General features: G+C 42.5%; 2 protein-coding genes across 2 annotated transcripts in view; both read left to right on the top strand.

The window, feature by feature from the left end:
• Positions 1-17,869, top strand: part of LOC139469349 (protein phosphatase 1 regulatory subunit 7-like) — a 47,527-nt gene that overhangs the window by 8,470 nt on the left and 21,188 nt on the right. The window contains exons 2-7 of the mRNA XM_071251499.1: positions 6,570-6,882; positions 7,177-7,266; positions 12,419-12,490; positions 13,660-13,718; positions 15,620-15,672; positions 17,562-17,704. Of these exons, the coding sequence (XP_071107600.1) occupies positions 6,570-6,882; positions 7,177-7,266; positions 12,419-12,490; positions 13,660-13,718; positions 15,620-15,672; positions 17,562-17,704 (730 nt within the window). The remainder of the gene's footprint in view (positions 1-6,569; positions 6,883-7,176; positions 7,267-12,418; positions 12,491-13,659; positions 13,719-15,619; positions 15,673-17,561; positions 17,705-17,869) is intronic.
• On the top strand, positions 27-2,154 carry LOC139469352 (uncharacterized). Its single transcript, XM_071251504.1, has 2 exons — positions 27-1,717; positions 2,055-2,154. Exon 1 carries the CDS (start codon positions 46-48, stop codon positions 1,429-1,431), a length of 1,386 nt encoding a protein of 461 aa, XP_071107605.1. The 5' UTR covers positions 27-45; the 3' UTR covers positions 1,432-1,717; positions 2,055-2,154.

Raw genomic sequence — 17,869 nt, 5'->3', positions numbered from 1 at the left:
GTGAATCAAAACGTGTGCACAGGTATTGTTGGCAGCCACGCTTACATGGCCTCTGAACATTTTATCATTCAACAAGTTCAGCATGAAGTCTATGCAACAGAGATAGACTGCATCAGATCCAAATCTCCTTTGCCGAAGGATAGTTCAATAAGGACATTGAATCCAGTGATTGATGAGGAAGGTATGCTGAGAGTAGGTGGACGTCTCGGTCAAGCAGATTTGAGTACTGGTCACAAACATCCTCTTATTATCCCTGGTCATCATCACATTGCCACTCTCCTCGTTCGCCATTATCATGAACAAGTTAAACATCAGGGCCGACACTTTTCTGAAGGAGCTGTAAGAGCTGCAGGTCTATGGGTTACAAGTGGAAAACGTTTGATCAATTCTTTGATCTACAAATGTGTGAAATGTCGGAAACTACGTGGTCGAGAAGCCCAGCAGAAGATGGCCAATCTGCCAGTTGACCGCCTGACACAGAGTCCACCTTTCACGTATGTCGGAGTTGACACCTTCGGCCCCTGGAATGTTGTCACACGGCGCACAAGAGGAGGTCAAGCAAACAGTAAGAGATGGGCATTACTGTTTACTTGCCTTGTTGTGAGAGCAATTCACATTGAAGTTATTGAAGAACTGAGCACCTCTGCTTTTATCAACGCTCTGAGGCGCTTCACATCTATCAGAGGTAGAGTAAAAGAATTCCGGTCAGATCGCGGAACCAACTTCATTGGCGCAGCAGGCATTCTCAATGTACATGTTATCAATGTTGAGGACGAGCAGATTCAGAGCTTTTTGAGTGAAAACAAAACCAGTTGGATTTTCAATCCTCCACATTCATCGCATATGGGTGGAGTTTGGGAACGAATGATCGGCATTTCACGAAGAATTCTCGACTCCATGCTCACTGATGTGTCATCGAAAAACTTTACACATGAAGTGTTGACAACATTAATGGCTGAGGTTTGTGCAATTGTGAATGCACGACCAATCGTACCTATCTCATCAGACCCAGAATCGCCAGGCATACTGACACCCTCTACTCTGTTGACTCTGAAAACTGAACATGTAGAGGAAATGGTGTCAGACTTTCAGATAAAAGACTTATATAAGTCACAATGGAGACAAGTACAGTCCCTTGCTGATCAGTTCTGGGGAAAGTGGAAGAATGAATATCTTCATACCTTGCAGCGTAGACACAAATGGTTTTCAGATGAACCTAATGTCTCACAAGACGATGTTGTTCTTTTAAAGGAAAAGAATACTGCAAGAAATGAATGGCCTATTGGTGTAATAGAGAAGGCTATTCCAAGTACAGATGGCAAAGTGCGAAAGGCTGTTGTCCGTGTTATCCGTGAGAAATCGGCAACAACATATACACGTCCAATCTCAGAGATGGTGGTGCTGCTGTCTGCAGAGAAGTCAAACAAATGACTTTATGAACATTGTATTGTTTTGCTTAACGTACTCAAGTGTCTATTGTGTTATTCATGCATAATTGTATGTGTGATATATTTGTAATATATCAAGCGGGGAGTGTGCCGTTACAAGTAACAGTGATTTTTTATTCCACTGGTTCTCAATCATGCGCTTCGCTTAGGACCGGAAGTGCTAGTTTTAGAACGTTCGTCGGTCGCAACAGTGACATTGGTCCGTGGGTTCCCCACATTGGTTTTTGGCATTGCATGCTATATCAAGTCGAACTTCAGCCATCCATAGTGTAAGTTTATGAATTATATCGTTAAGAACCTTTTAGATATGTTTTGGATGTAACTTATGTTAAATTTTGTGTGTATTCAGTATGTGGAAATTCTAGTGTAATGTAGCATCAGGAACCACGTGTAAATTTTATGATGCGCACTTAAAATCACCAGATAGTTTTTTTATAGATGTCTATTGAAGCCTAATGATTGCTCTGGCGCTTCTTTCAGTATTAATGCCATGCTAGGCTGATTCGGACTCATATGAAGTCCACCACAAGGTCGTATAAGTACCCACGTACATGTGTGTTTTCCTTATTGCATAAGGGTTAATTCTTTTGTTTTGTTTTGTTGTAGCCTTTTACCAAATGCATCCATGCACACTGGCGTGCGCAGAAGTAATAAACTTATAAATCTTGAAACTCAATTTTGTCCAATATTTTACAAGACTGTGCCTCAGTGTTGGATCGGTAAACTGATGACTGCTAGAACCTAAACCACGTTTGGGGAAGACAGTACACTACTATTCTGCTCAATTTGTCACCATTTGGATAATCAGTTACTGCATACACAACCGCTCCATATGCAATCTGTGAGGCATCAACATAGGTATGCAAAGTCAGAAAACTGATGTCTTTATCACTGCAAAGACACCGGGGAACCTGTACTGTCTCTAGACCATTTAGATCTCCTAGCCATTGCTCTATTCTGTTTCTCAACGCCTCATCTACCTCCTCATCCCAGTCGAGTCCTGCCATCCACATCTCTTGTAGGATTACTTTAGCAGTGACAATGAACGGTGCAATGAAACCCAACGGATCAAAAACCTTGGCAACATATCTGAGGAAACCTCTTTTGGAGATTTCGTCATGTGTTATAGGGAAATTTACCCTAAACGTAAACCAATCACATGCGGCTATCCATAACAAACCAAGAGTTTTCACTGATGGCAAATGCCCTCTGTTGAGATCAACCTCATTTACTCTATCTCCCTCAGGTATGCCATCTAATACCTCAAGGTGATTAGACATCCACTTTCTGGCATGCATAGGTTTTTCAACTGTTCATAGAGTTCTAGACCCTTTTCCTCATCTTCAACAGAATTCATACTATCATCCATATATGTTGATTTGATGACAGTTTCTGCAGCCAGTGGAAATTCTTTGATATGAACTCATGCATTTTCCTGTGCCACGAACTGGGCCAAGAATGGAGAGGATGTAACTCCAAATACATTACAACCCTACTGAATTCATACACGTCAGGACTTCTAGTCATATCCATTGACCTCCACAAGAATCTATGATAAGGTCGATCACTTGGTGATATACTGATCTGAAGAAACATTTCAGCCTTGTCACAGATAAGTGCCACTGGATGTCTTCTGAAGCGGAGTAAGACATCAAACAACTCACTTTGCAACTTTGGTCCTGCATGTATTGCATCAGCTAAAGATAGGTCATCATGTTTAGCTGATGCATCGAACACAATACAAACCTTTGTGGTACTCCTATCAGGACGCAAAATGGGAAAGTGAGGAAGATACCATCTTGTTTCACTAAATGATTCATCTTGTGGAACTTTGCGAATGTATCCTTTCGACAAGTACTCAGAGATAATATCATCATAAGCCTTGGCTATTTCTGGATGTTTTGTCAACTTCCTTTCCGTACTGTTAAGACGTTTAACAGCCATGAGATAGTTGTCAGTCAGTGAATGAGCATTTTCATTCCAAGGAATACCTATTTCACATTGACCATCCTTATGAGTGAGTGTTTCATGGGCATACTTTAAAACCTTTTCATCATTAGGCTTCATTTGTGATATTGGGATTCCCTGATCTATTTCCCAAAACTTGTGCAGTAACTCAGTCAGCTCAACATCAATGCTGTCAGTGAAGAATGAACTAACAAAGTTACTTTGTTCAAACTTACCTTGATCAGATTAGCTACCTATGCATGTCCATCCAAGTGGGGTAAGTCTTGCAACTGGATCATCAGGATGCCAAGTCACCTCTCTAAACGACTGGTGCAAATCCAAATGATCGACACCGATAAGCAATTCAACCCTACAAGGCTTTGATACTTTTGGGAATGGTATACTTTGTAAATGAGTCCATTTGTTTCTGTGCTTTTGCCAGTCAATCGCTTGCAAATTGCCAGTCACAGCATTAGTTGTCATTGCAGACATCTGAATACTAAGATCACCACTGACACTTTCAAGCTTCAATTCTACTGGTTTTGTCTCGAACGATTCTGTATGACCATTTAAAACATTTACAAAGATCTTCTCTGGCTCACCCTGTAAACCCGACTCAGCTGCAATGTCGGCATTAATGTAAGACTTTGTGCTCGCATCATCCAACAAAGCGTTTACTGTAATGGTCCTAGTCCCATTTTTCAATACCACTAGAACAGTGCGAAGAGCCATCAAAGTGTTTGACGTCGGTGGCATTGATGCATGAGACGTTTCAGTTTTATCACGTTTTTGAGATTTTGATTTTTCTGCATCGTGACCCAAATTTACCACTGACTCATCAACTTGTGGTTTAGCTATATCTCTGTTTTGGTAGGTACGCGAAGTCTTGTCAATGACCTCATTCTTTCCAGAGTTTTCATTATGCAATAATCTGTTGTGGTTCCTTGAACAACCTGATATACCACACAGCCTATTTTGACGACAGCTGTTACCCAGATGATTGCCCATAAGACAACGAAAACAAAGCTTCAATCTTTTGGCTTTGTTCCATCTATCAGAAACAAGCACACCCTTGAAAAATTTGCAGTTCCAAATGTCATGCTCTTCAGGACATACACCACAGATACTAACATCACTAACAAATGTGCTAGACATTTTCTGTTTTGCCTGTGATCTCTTACCTGGTGTAGTCAATCCATGTACTGATTCCTTTGCAACAATCTGAAATTCTGATTCTAACATTATCCATTCTCTGAGAGTCTCTACTGACTCCTGTCTGTCCCTTTCATACACCCATCTTTGATATTGAGCGACCATAAGTTCAGTCATCTTTTTCAACAAAGTGGCATAAAGCATGCCATTACCCAACTCCTCTACCCTGTCAGATTCTCTGATGTTTGCGACTGCAACATCCAAAATATCTGCGAATTTCTCTAGATCCTGAACATGGCCTTCGCGAATTGGTTTGAAATTACTAATTACCTCATTTTGGATTGCAATCTGCCGCCTCTTCCCACCAAACTTTCTTTCAAGATGTTCTAGTGCAACATCATAAGCTACTGAGCTGTGGCCTAAAGACTGAATTGATTTCAACGCTTCGCCCGAGAGATATTGGCGTAATTGCAACAACTTGTACTCAGGTGTGGCTGGGGACTGATCTATGCAAGTCGTAAAAGCCGCCTTCCAACTTTGATATGTTTTTATATCACCTGAGAAAACAGGTATCGACACACGTTTCAACTGTTTCCACATGTCGTTCCCTATGGCCTTATTATCTGACTTACCTGGGCATTTTGTCCTACCAACATGCAATGCTAGCTCATCCTTCTGACCATGATTGTGTCCTTCAGAGACCAAATGTTCACGGTCGGCTACTTCAGATTGCTGCGGAGATACAACACTTTGTTGTTTAATCTGGGATCTCTTTGGTATGCTATATATATAGCCTGCCTAACCTTCTACTGGACACAGAGCTATTTCCTGATCTGTTAGACCCTGATCTGCTGTGCAGATATTCCTTTACAGATTCAAGAGCAAAGTTATTTTCTTCCTCCAAACTATCTATTTCTTGATCCAACTTTTTAACATTACCATGTTCTTCCAGTTTAACATAAACCCTTGATAGCTCTATCATAACATTTATTGCTTTCACAAAATGATCATTCATTTGATCGACACCATCCCTTACCTCTTTCCGTGATGGTTGATCCTGACTTTCTATCAAAGTAGTAAGATTATTCCTAGCTTTGGTACAACTAGATTTGGCTGCTGCCTTTTGTTGTTTCAACAAACGAACTCGTTCCGCCCTCTACGAGAGATCCAGTTTCCGACATAGCTGCTCTACACTGGCTATCTATTCCAAGTAAATGTGTTATCAGTAATAAGTATTGCATATTAACCGAAAAGTAAGAGAAATTTAAAAAAAAAAATCAACAACAAAATATCAGAAATGAATTGGATGCCAAAATTTAAAAAAAAGAAGGGAAAAATGTTAAAAGTCAACAATAAATAAATAAAAAGCACTCCTGGTATGCCCAAAGTATATATCTATCCTTTGGCTACTAGTCCAGAACATATTTCTAAGTATGGCATTATGGCCCTTATGATCTCCTAATAGATTATGAACACAGAGCGGGGGAAAAATTAGTGGACTACGTAACTTCTGTTATCTTATTAGTCGCTATGAATATGCAGATGATCTAGTTCAGGTCAATAGAGAAAGTTTCCTAGGGAAACTGCGGGTTGTATTGTTGGCCATTGATAGATGGGGATAAGGCAATAGTAAAACGATGCCTGAAGTAAGTATCAACGCGTTAATGGCTCCTTACTTACAGCAGACGGAACATTCCAAGGAAATTGAAATTGTTTGCGAAGCGAGCACTTCCTGGTTTCTGATTTGCATTAAAAGACGGTTGCTAAGAGGCGTGTCCCGCCTGAACTACCGGAAATCACAAATGCAGCGTTAAGATGAAGGCTGAGGTCAGAGTATTCTGACCAATGCTTACAAGAAAAATTGAAATAATTTTCAAGTTGGATGTTTTATGAGAATTGATCTTTCAACATTCTGCTTCCTGTGAACTCCGGTGCACGATGAAGGTTCATATACATGATATTTAACAAGTTTTCAATACCTTTTTTTACTCTAGTTATAAAGTTTACTTATTCGTTTTGCAGTGGTGGAGGAGTTGTGAGGAGAGCAGGATCAGGAACATCAGTTGCAAGCAGACAGCCACTGTCACGCACTTCATCCCTAACCTCCACTAACCTTGATTTTTCTGATGCTGAGGATGGAGATCCGAAGTTATCAAGTAATACTAATTCGAGACAGGGATCTTCAAGATCTATGTCTTCCCGTCTTGGGTCATCAAGAAGTAGGTCTTCATGTATTGGGTCATCACGGAGGGGCTCTTCTCGCACGAGGTCACACGCATCTGAAGAAGAGGAAAAAGATGATCGCCCCAAAAAGACAGTAGAACCTGAAGAAATTGTAAGTATTCTAGCATTCATCTGGCAAATTGTTTTTGATAATTTCTATCCTTATGAGTTTTAAATGATGTCTTGAATATGTTATAAAATAAGACTCAGTAGAAGTTTTTAAAAGTCTTTTATTGTCATTTAGAAGTTGGTAGCGTAAACACTATAAACAATCTGTGTGGATGACAACTTTTTTATCATTCTTTTGTGATGCTACAGGGCCAGTTGTTACCATTTTGTTATGTTCAGTTTCACATGTAAACTGAAGTGTAAGCTGTCAGTCACATTGCTGTGTCTATTTCACCAGTTGGAGCAGTGCCAGGAGCGAGACTACAACCGAGTGTATGAGATCAATTTGCATGGGGAGGGCTTGACCCATGTAGCTGACCTGGAGAAGGTACATAGCACACACCAGCAGTCAGACAGCACCCACCCACAGTCAGGCAGCACCCACCAGCAGTCAGGCATCACACACCAGCAGTCAGGCAGCACACACCAGCAGTCAGGCAGCACACACCAGCAGTCAGACAGCACACACCAGCAGTCAGGCAGCACACACCAGCAGTCAGGCAGCACACACCAGCAGTCAGGCATCACAACCCAGCAGTCAGACAGCACACACCAGCAGTCAGACAGCACACACCAGCAGTCAGGCAGCACACACCAGCAGTCAGGCAGCACACACCAGCAGTCAGGCATCACACACCAGCAGTCAGGCATCACAACCCAGCAGTCAGACAGCACACACCAGCAGTCAGGCAGCACACACCAGCAGTCAGGCATCACACACCAGCAGTCAGGCATCACACACCAGCAGTCAGGCAGCACACACCAGCAGTCAGGCAGCACACACCAGCAGTCAGGCATCACACACCAGCAGTCAGGCAGCACACACCAGCAGTCAGGCATCACACACCAGCAGTCAGGCAGCACACACCAGCAGTCAGACAGCACACACCAGCAGTCAGGCAGCACACACCAGCAGTCAGACAGCACACGCCAGCAGTCAGGCAGCACACACCAGCAGTCAGGCATCACACACCAGCAGTCAGGCATCACACACCAGCAGTCAGACAGCACAAAACAGCAGTCAGGCAGCACACACCAGCAGTCAGGCATCACACACCAGCAGTCAGGCATCACACACCAGCAGTCAGGCAGCACACACCAGCAGTCAGACAGCACACACCAGCAGTCAGACAGCACACACCAGCATTTAGGCAGCACACACCAGCAGTCAGGCAGCACACACCAGCAGTCAGACAGCACACACCAGCATTTAGGCAGCACACACCAGCAGTCAGGCATCACACACCAGCAGTCAGGCATCACACACCAGCAGTCAGACAGCACACACCAGCGGTCAGGCAGCACACACCAGCGGTCAGGCAGCACACACCAGCAGTCAGGCAGCACACACCAGCAGTCAGGCATCACACACCAGCAGTCAGGCATCACACACCAGCAGTCAGACAGCACACACCAGCAGTCAGGCATCACACACCAGCAGTCAGGCATCACACACCAGCAGTCAGGCATCACACACCAGCAGTCAGGCAGCACACACACTTTTGCAAAGTGAAGACAAAGTATTCAAACTGGTGTGATGAATGTCATTTTACAATTGCATCAATCATATACATGAACATTTATGAGACTTGGTATAATTGAAAAGAGTTTATGTTTACCTAAGATATCTAGGTTTTAGGCAGTGGTAGAATATATACACAAACTTCATGATGTGGGACACATTGTAACAGAACACTGAGCACCAGTTGTATCTTGTGTCCAGTGACATGTTTCTGAATTACCAAACATACAAAGTTGTAGTGGTACAATTTGAGAATAATGAAAATGTGACCTTTGCAGAAGTCATGCATGATGTTAACATAATGTGTTCCATGTGCAACTCAGTACATACCCAGATGTCACGCATGATGTTAACATAATGTGTTTCATGTGCAACTCAGTACATACCCAGATGTCATGCATGATGTTATCCTTATGTGTTCCATGTGTAACTCAGTACATACCCAGATGTCATGCATGATGTTATCCTAATGTGTTCCATGTGTAACTCAGTACATACCCAGATGTCATGCATGATGTTTTCTTAATGTGTTTCATGTGTAACTCAGTACATACCCAGATGTCATGCATGATGTTATCCTAATGTGTTCCATGTGTAACTCAGTACATACCCAGATGTCATGCATGATGTTATCCTAATGTGTTCCATGTGTAACTCAGTACATACCCAGATGTCATGCATGATGTTATCCTAATGTGTTCCATGTGTAACTCAGTACATACCCAGATGTCATGCATGATGTTTTCTTAATGTGTTCCATGTGCAACTCAGTACATACCCAGATGTCATGCATGATGTTATCCTAATGTGTTCCATGTGTAACTCAGTACATACCCAGATGTCATGCATGATGTTATCCTAATGTGTTCCATGTGTAACTCAGTACATACCCAGATGTCATGCATGATGTTATCCTAATGTGTTCCATGTGTAACTCAGTACATACCCAGATGTCATGCATGATGTTAACATAATGTGTTCCATGTGTAACTCAGTACATACCCAGATGTCATGCATGATGTTATCCTTATGTGTTCCATGTGTAACTCAGTACATACCCAGATGTCACGCATGATGTTATCCTAATGTGTTCCATGTGTAACTCAGTACATACCCAGATGTCATGCATGATGTTAACATAATGTGTTCCATGTGTAACTCAGTACATACCCAGATGTCATGCATGATGTTATCCTAATGTGTTCCATGTGTAACTCAGTACATACCCAGATGTCATGCATGATGTTATCCTAATGTGTTCCATGTGTAACTCAGTACATACCCAGATGTCATGCATGATGTTATCCTAATGTGTTCCATGTGTAACTCAGTACATACCCAGATGTCACGCATGATGTTATCCTAATGTGTTCCATGTGTAACTCAGTACATACCCAGATGTCATGCATGATGTTATCCTAATGTGTTCCATGTGTAACTCAGTACATACCCAGATGTCATGCATGATGTTAACATAATGTGTTCCATGTGTAACTCAGTACATACCCAGATGTCATGCATGATGTTATCCTTATGTGTTCCATGTGTAACTCAGTACATACCCAGAAGTCATGCATGATGTTATCCTAATGTGTTTCATGTGTAACTCAGTACATACCCAGATGTCATGCATGATGTTATCCTAATGTGTTCCATGTGTAACTCAGTACATACCCAGATGTCATGCATGATGTTATCCTAATGTGTTCCATGTGTAACTCAGTACATACCCAGATGTCATGCATGATGTTATCCTAATGTGTTCCATGTGTAACTCAGTACATACCCAGATGTCACGCATGATGTTATCCTAATGTGTTCCATGTGTAACTCAGTACATACCCAGATGTCATGCATGATGTTATCCTAATGTGTTTCATGTGTAACTCAGTACATACCCAGATGTCATGCATGATGTTATCCTAATGTGTTCCATGTGTAACTCAGTACATACCCAGATGTCACGCATGATGTTTTCTTAATGTGTTCCATGTGCAACTCAGTACATACCCAGATGTCATGCATGATGTTATCCTAATGTGTTCCATGTGTAACTCAGTACATACCCAGATGTCATGCATGATGTTTTCTTAATGTGTTCCATGTGCAACTCAGTACATACCCAGATGTCATGCATGATGTTATCCTAATGTGTTCCATGTGCAACTCAGTACATACCCAGATGTCATGCATGATGTTATCCTAATGTGTTCCATGTGTAACTCAGTACATACCCAGATGTCATGCATGATGTTATCCTAATGTGTTCCATGTGTAACTCAGTACATACCCAGATGTCATGCATGATGTTATCCTAATGTGTTTCATGTGTAACTCAGTACATACCCAGATGTCATGCATGATGTTATCCTAATGTGTTCCATGTGTAACTCAGTACATACCCAGATGTCACGCATGATGTTTTCTTAATGTGTTCCATGTGCAACTCAGTACATACCCAGATGTCATGCATGATGTTATCCTAATGTGTTCCATGTGTAACTCAGTACATACCCAGATGTCATGCATGATGTTATCCTAATGTGTTCCATGTGTAACTCAGTACATACCCAGATGTCATGCATGATGTTATCCTAATGTGTTCCATGTGTAACTCAGTACATACCCAGATGTCATGCATGATGTTATCCTAATGTGTTCCATGTGTAACTCAGTACATACCCAGATGTCATGCATGATGTTATCCTAATGTGTTCCATGTGTAACTCAGTACATACCCAGATGTCATGCATGATGTTATCCTAATGTGTTCCATGTGTAACTCAGTACATACCCAGATGTCATGCATGATGTTATCCTAATGTGTTCCATGTGTAACTCAGTACATACCCAGATGTCACGCATGATGTTATCCTAATGTGTTCCATGTGTAACTCAGTACATACCCAGATGTCATGCATGATGTTATCCTAATGTGTTCCATGTGTAACTCAGTACATACCCAGATGTCATGCATGATGTTATCCTAATGTGTTCCATGTGTAACTCAGTACATACCCAGATGTCATGCATGATGTTATCCTAATGTGTTCCATGTGTAACTCAGTACATACCCAGATGTCATGCATGATGTTTTCTTAATGTGTTCCATGTGTAACTCAGTACATACCCAGATGTCATGCATGATGTTATCCTTATGTGTTCCATGTGTAACTCAGTACATACCCAGATGTCACGCATGATGTTATCCTAATGTGTTTCATGTGTAACTCAGTACATACCCAGATGTCATGCATGATGTTATCCTAATGTGTTCCATGTGCAACTCAGTACATACCCAGATGTCATGCATGATGTTATCCTAATGTGTTCCATGTGCAACTCAGTACATACCCAGATGTCATGCATGATGTTATCCTAATGTGTTCCATGTGTAACTCAGTACATACCCAGATGTCATGCATGATGTTATCCTAATGTGTTCCATGTGTAACTCAGTACATACCCAGATGTCATGCATGATGTTATCCTAATGTGTTCCATGTGCAACTCAGTACATACCCAGATGTCATGCATGATGTTATCCTAATGTGTTCCATGTGTAACTCAGTACATACCCAGATGTCATGCATGATGTTATCCTAATGTGTTCCATGTGTAACTCAGTACATACCCAGATGTCATGCATGATGTTATCCTAATGTGTTCCATGTGTAACTCAGTACATACCCAGATGTCACGCATGATGTTATCCTAATGTGTTCCATGTGTAACTCAGTACATACCCAGATGTCATGCATGATGTTATCCTAATGTGTTCCATGTGCAACTCAGTACATACCCAGATGTCATGCATGATGTTATCCTAATGTGTTCCATGTGTAACTCAGTACATACCCAGTGCAGGATGCGAAGTAACCCGGGAAGTTAGTTTGTAGTTTGTTGCTTGGTTTATCTGAAGGTTGTAAACACTTGTGTTGTATTTTCCTTTCAACAGTTTAGGAAAGTTCGAGTTCTGGATTTGTCCTGCAATCACATCAGAAGAATAGATAATCTGGAGTTCAATCAAGTAGGTTCCTACTTTCTGTGTACATATGCGTGTGTCCTAGTGTCATATGTATATACAGGCCATTATGCTTGTCGATTGATGCGACTAACGGGGTCGGGTGGTCAGGCTCGCTGACTTGGTTGATGCATGTCATCGTATCCCAATTAAGTGGATTGATGCTTATGTTGCCAATCACATGATCGTCTGCTTCAGACTCGATTATTTACAGACAGATGTCATATTGCGATAAACAAAAAAACAACAAGTATACATGTAAGTGAACTTTAAGGTGAAATATGTCCTGTGTATACATGTAAGTGACATTAAAGTGAGATATGTTCTGTGTATACATGTAAGTGACATTAAAGTGAGATATGTCCTGTGTATACATGTAAGTGACATTAAAGTGAGATATGTTCTGTGTATACATGTAAGTGACATTAAGGTGAAATATGTCCTGTGTATACATGTAAGTGACATTAAAGTGAGATATGTTCTGTGTATGCATGTAAGTGACATTAAGGTGAAATATGTTCTGTGTATACATGTAAGTGACATTAAGGTGAAATATGTCCTGTGTATACATGTAAGTGACATTAAGGTGAAATATGTCCTGTGTATGCATGTAAGTGAAATTAAGGTGAAATATGTCCTGTGTATACATGTAAGTGAAATTAAGGTGAAATATGTCCTGTGTATACATGTAAGTGACATTAAAGTGAGATATGTTCTGTGTATGCATGTAAGTGACATTAAAGTGAGATATGTTCTGTGTAAACATGTAAGTGACATTAAGGTGAAATATGTCCTGTGTATGCATGTAAGTGACATTAAGGTGAAATATGTCCTGTGTATACATGTGAGTGACTTTAAGGTGAGATATTTCTTCATGTCACGTGTGTAAAGTTGTAAACGGATACTAGCAACCTGTGTCTCATCTGTTCCCCATCTTTACCCAAGTCATGACATACTTTGTATTCATAGCGACATATGCCTTCATGCATTGTTTTGGCACACATGGTGTTCTAAAATCTGAAAGTAAAGTTCTGTACACCTACCCCTTTTTTCAAATTAGCCAAGATCTACAGATGACTCAGCTTTACAGATAACTGAACTTATTTCTACAGATAATTCAACTTAGCTCTATGGATAGCTTAGCTGTACATAACATCTTTTGTTTCTCATTTCAGGATTTACGCGAGTTGAAACTTTATGGGAACCAGATTTCAGTTATAGAGAATCTCGACAAGTGAGTTGATGTGTTAGATTCTATAAAGACACATATCCATGATGATGTAGGAATGTTCAGTGAACAGAGCATTTCAGTGTAGAGGAAAACTTGTCAAAAGCTGCAGTAAAATATCTGCCACCCTCCAGATTTTCACCACTTATTGGTAAGGGCAGTTTTTGTGTGTGGTGACTTAGTGTGTTTGTTTGGTCGGTTGGTGTGTGTTTGGTCAGTTAGTGTGTGTGTGTAGGGTCAGTTAGTGTGTGTGTGTGCGTAGGGTCAGTTAGTGTGTGTGTGTTTGGTCAGTTTGTGTGTTTGTGTAGGGTCAGCTAGTGTGTGTAGGGTCAATTAGTGTGTGTGTAGGGTCAGTTATTGTTTGTATAGGGTCAGTAAGTGTGTGTATAGGGTCAGTTAGTGTGTGTTTGTAGGGTCAGCTAGTGTGTATGTAGGGTCAGTAAGTGTGTGTGTAGGGTCAGTAAGTGTGTGTGTAGGGTCAGTAAGTGTGTGTGTAGGGTCAGTTAGTGTATGTGTGTAGGGTAGTTTGTAGAGTCAGTTATTGTGTCTATAGGGTCAGTTAGCATGTGTATAGGGTCAGTTAGTGTGTTTGTGTAGGGTCAGTGTGTGTGTAGGGTCAGTTAGTGTGTGTGTAGGGTCAGTTAGTGTGTGTGTAGGGTCAGTTTGTGTGCGTGTAGTGTCAGTGTGTGTGTGTTGGGTAGTGTGTAGGGTCAGTTAGTGTGTGTGTAGGGTCAGTTAGCATGTGTGTAGGGTCAGTGTGTGTTTAGGGTCAGTTAGTGTGTGTAGGGTCAGTTTGTGTGTAGGGTCAATTAGTGTGTGTGTGTAGGATCAGTTATTGTGTCAGTGTAAGGTCAGTTAGCATGTGTATAGGGTCAGTTAATGTGTGTGTGTAGGGTCAGTGTGTGTGTAGGGTCAGTTAGTGTATGTGTGTAGGGTCAGTTAGTGTGTGTGTAGGGTCAGTTAGTGTGTGTGTAGTGTCAGTGTGTGTGTGTTGGGTAGTGTGTAGGGTCAGTTAGTGTGTGTGTAGGGTCAGTTAGCATGTGTATAGGGTCAATTAGTGTGTGTAGGGTCAATTAGTGTGTGTCTAGGGTCAGACAGTGTGTGTGTAGGATCAGCTAGTTTGTGTGTAGGGTCAGTTAGTGTGTGTGTAGGGTCAGTTAGTGTGTGTGTAAGGTCAGTTTGTGTCAGTGTAAGGTCAGTTAGTGTGTGTATGGTCATTTAGTATGTGTTGGATCAGTTAGCATGTGTGTAGGTCAGTTGGTTGGTGTGTGTGTAAGGTCAGTTAGTGTGTGTGTGTGTAGGGTCAATTAGTGTGTGTAAGGTCAGTAAATGTGTGTGTGTGTGTAGGGTCATTTAGTATGTGTAGGGTCAGTTAGCATGTGTGTAGGTCAGTTGGTGTGTGTGTAAGGTCAATTAGTGTGTGTGTAGGGTCAGTGTTTGTGTAAGGTCAGTTGGTGTGTGTGTAGGGTCATTTAGTATGTGTAGGTAGTTAGTATGTGCATGTGTCAGTTAGTGTGTGTTTTTGGTCAGTTAGTGTGTGTATGTAGGGTCATTTAGTATGTGTAGGGTCAGTTAGCATGTGAGAAGGTCAGTTGGTTGGTGTGTGTGTAAGGTCAGTTAGTGTGTGTGTGTAGGGTCAATTAGTGTGTGTGTAAGGTCAGTAAATGTGTGTGTGTGTAGGGTCATTTAGTATGTGTAGGGTCAGTTAGCAAGTGTGTTGGTCAGTTGGTGTGTGTGTAAGGTCGGTTAGTGTGTGTGTAGGGGCAATTAGTGTGTGCGTAGGGTCAGTTAGTGTGTGTGGAGGGTCAGTTGGTGTGTGTGGAGGGTCAGTTGGTATGTGTGGAGGGTCAGTTAGTGTGTGTGGAGGGTCAGTTAGTGTGTGTCTTACTGTGGTGTTTCTGTTACAGTCTCAAGGAGCTGTGTAGTCTGCAGCTGCAGCACAACAAGATCAGATCCATCGGTGAGTAGCTGCACTCCCCTTATCTCTGCACTGACCCAGTCAGCTGTACTCCCCTTATCTCTGCACTGACCCAGCCAGCTGCACTCCCCTTATCTCTGCACTGACCCAGTCAGCTGTACTCCCCTTATCTCTGCACTGACCCAGTCAGCTGCACTCCCCTTATCTCTGCACTGACCCAGTCAGCTGCACTCCCCTTATCTCTGCACTGACCCAGTCAGCTGTACTCCCCTTATCTCTGCACTGACCTAGTCAGCTGCACTCCCCTTATCTCTGCACTGACCCAGTCAGCTGCACTCCCCTTATCTCTGCACTGACCCAGCCAGCTGCACTCCCCTTATCTCTGCACTGACCCAGCCAGCTGCACTCCCCTTATCTCTGCACTGACCCAGTCAGCTGCACTCCCCTTATCTCTGCACTGACCCAGTCAGCTGCACTCCCCTTATCTCTGCACTGACCCAGCCAGCTGCACTCCCCTTATCTCTGCACTGACCCAGTCAGCTGTACTCCCCTTATCTCTGCACTGACCCAGTCAGCTGCACTCCCCTTATCTCTGCACTGACCCAGTCAGCTGTACTCCCCTTATCTCTGCACTGACCCAGTCAGCTGCACTCCCCTTATCTCTGCACTGACCCAGTCAGCTGCACTCCCCTTATCTCTGCACTGACCCAGTCAGCTGTAGTCTATGTTTGTGTGTGTCATGACACAGACCCAGTCAGCTGTAGTCTATGTTTGTGTGTGTCATGACACAGACCCAGTCAGCTGTAGTCTATGTTTGTGTGTGTCATGACACAGACCCAGTCAGCTGTAGTCTATGTTTGTGTGTGTCATGACACAGACCCAGTCAGCTGTAGTCTATGTTTGTGTGTGTCATGACACAGACCCAGTCAGCTGTAGTCTAAATTTGTGTGTGTCATGACACAGACCCAGTCAGCTGTAGTCTATGTTTGTGTGTGTCATGACACAGACCCAGTCAGCTGTAGTCTATGTTTGTGTGTGTCATGACACAGACCCAGTCAGATGTAGTCTATGTTTGTGTCATGACACAGACCCAGTCATCTGTACTCTATGTTTGATAATTTTTGTATGACACTGACAAGTTATTTGGATGTTGTTTGGCATCACAACATTGACCAGGTTGCCTGTTCTATTTTGTTGATTTTGTTGATACCAAGGTCGACCTGGTGTGAGGTGAACTCTAGTAAAACAGGTGGACCTGGTGTAGGGTGAACACAAAGTGAAACAGGTCGTACTGGTGTGAGGTGAAATCAAGTGAAACAGGTCGACCTGATGTAGGATGAACTCAGGGACACAGGTCGACCTGATGTAGGGTGAACACAGGTGAAACAGGTCGACCTGGTGTTGGGTGAACTCAGGTGACACAGGTCGACCTTGTGTTGGGTGAATTCAGGTGACACAGGTCGACCTTGTGTTGGGTGAACTCAGGTGACACAGGTTGACCTTGTGTTGGGTGAACTCAGGTGACACAGGTCGACCTTGTGTTGGGTGAACTCAAAGTGAAACATATCAACCTGGTGTGCCCCTTTGTCAGGGACACATGATTCATTCCACCCGTGAAGATCTGTGGTAGAATAGGTCTTCAACAACCCATGCTTGACGTCAAAAGCGACTATCCTTGTCGTAAGAGGTGAGTATCGTGATCGAGTGGTCAGGCTTGTTGGCTTGGTTGTCGCATGTCATTGTATCCCAAATGCATGGATTGATGCTCATGATGTCAATCACTTGATTGTCTGGTCCAGACTCGAATATTTACAGACCGCTGTCATATAGCTGGAATAAACAACAAAAACATGATTCATTCACAACCCTGGTCCACCTGGGACCTCCAGTTCACTGAATCGCGTCTAAGTGAATAATGTTCTACATTCCAGGTCGAGGTTTGAGCTGCCTGAAGAAGCTACGGACATTGAGACTGGACAGCAACAACCTGCTACGCCTCGAGACAAGTGACCTCGTTGCTTGCGTCCAGATCACTGTGCTTGACCTCAGCTCCAATATGCTGGACAACCTGTCAGTAAGGATATTCTCAGTCTCAGACAGCAATCATCACCTCATCAGTGGAATAACTCCTTCTAATCAATGACTTCCTCATATCTCATTACTAATCTCAATCTGATGTGTTAGGAACTAGACAGTTTCTGCTGAATGAGCAGACCAGCAGCATGTCTCACAGATATAG

The sequence above is a fragment of the Haliotis cracherodii genome, unplaced genomic scaffold (assembly GCF_022045235.1).
Source record: "Haliotis cracherodii isolate W230 unplaced genomic scaffold, xgHalCrac1.p SCAF_2, whole genome shotgun sequence".
NCBI lineage: Eukaryota > Metazoa > Mollusca > Gastropoda > Lepetellida > Haliotidae > Haliotis > Haliotis cracherodii.
This window is presented reverse-complemented; position numbering and strand designations above follow the sequence as displayed.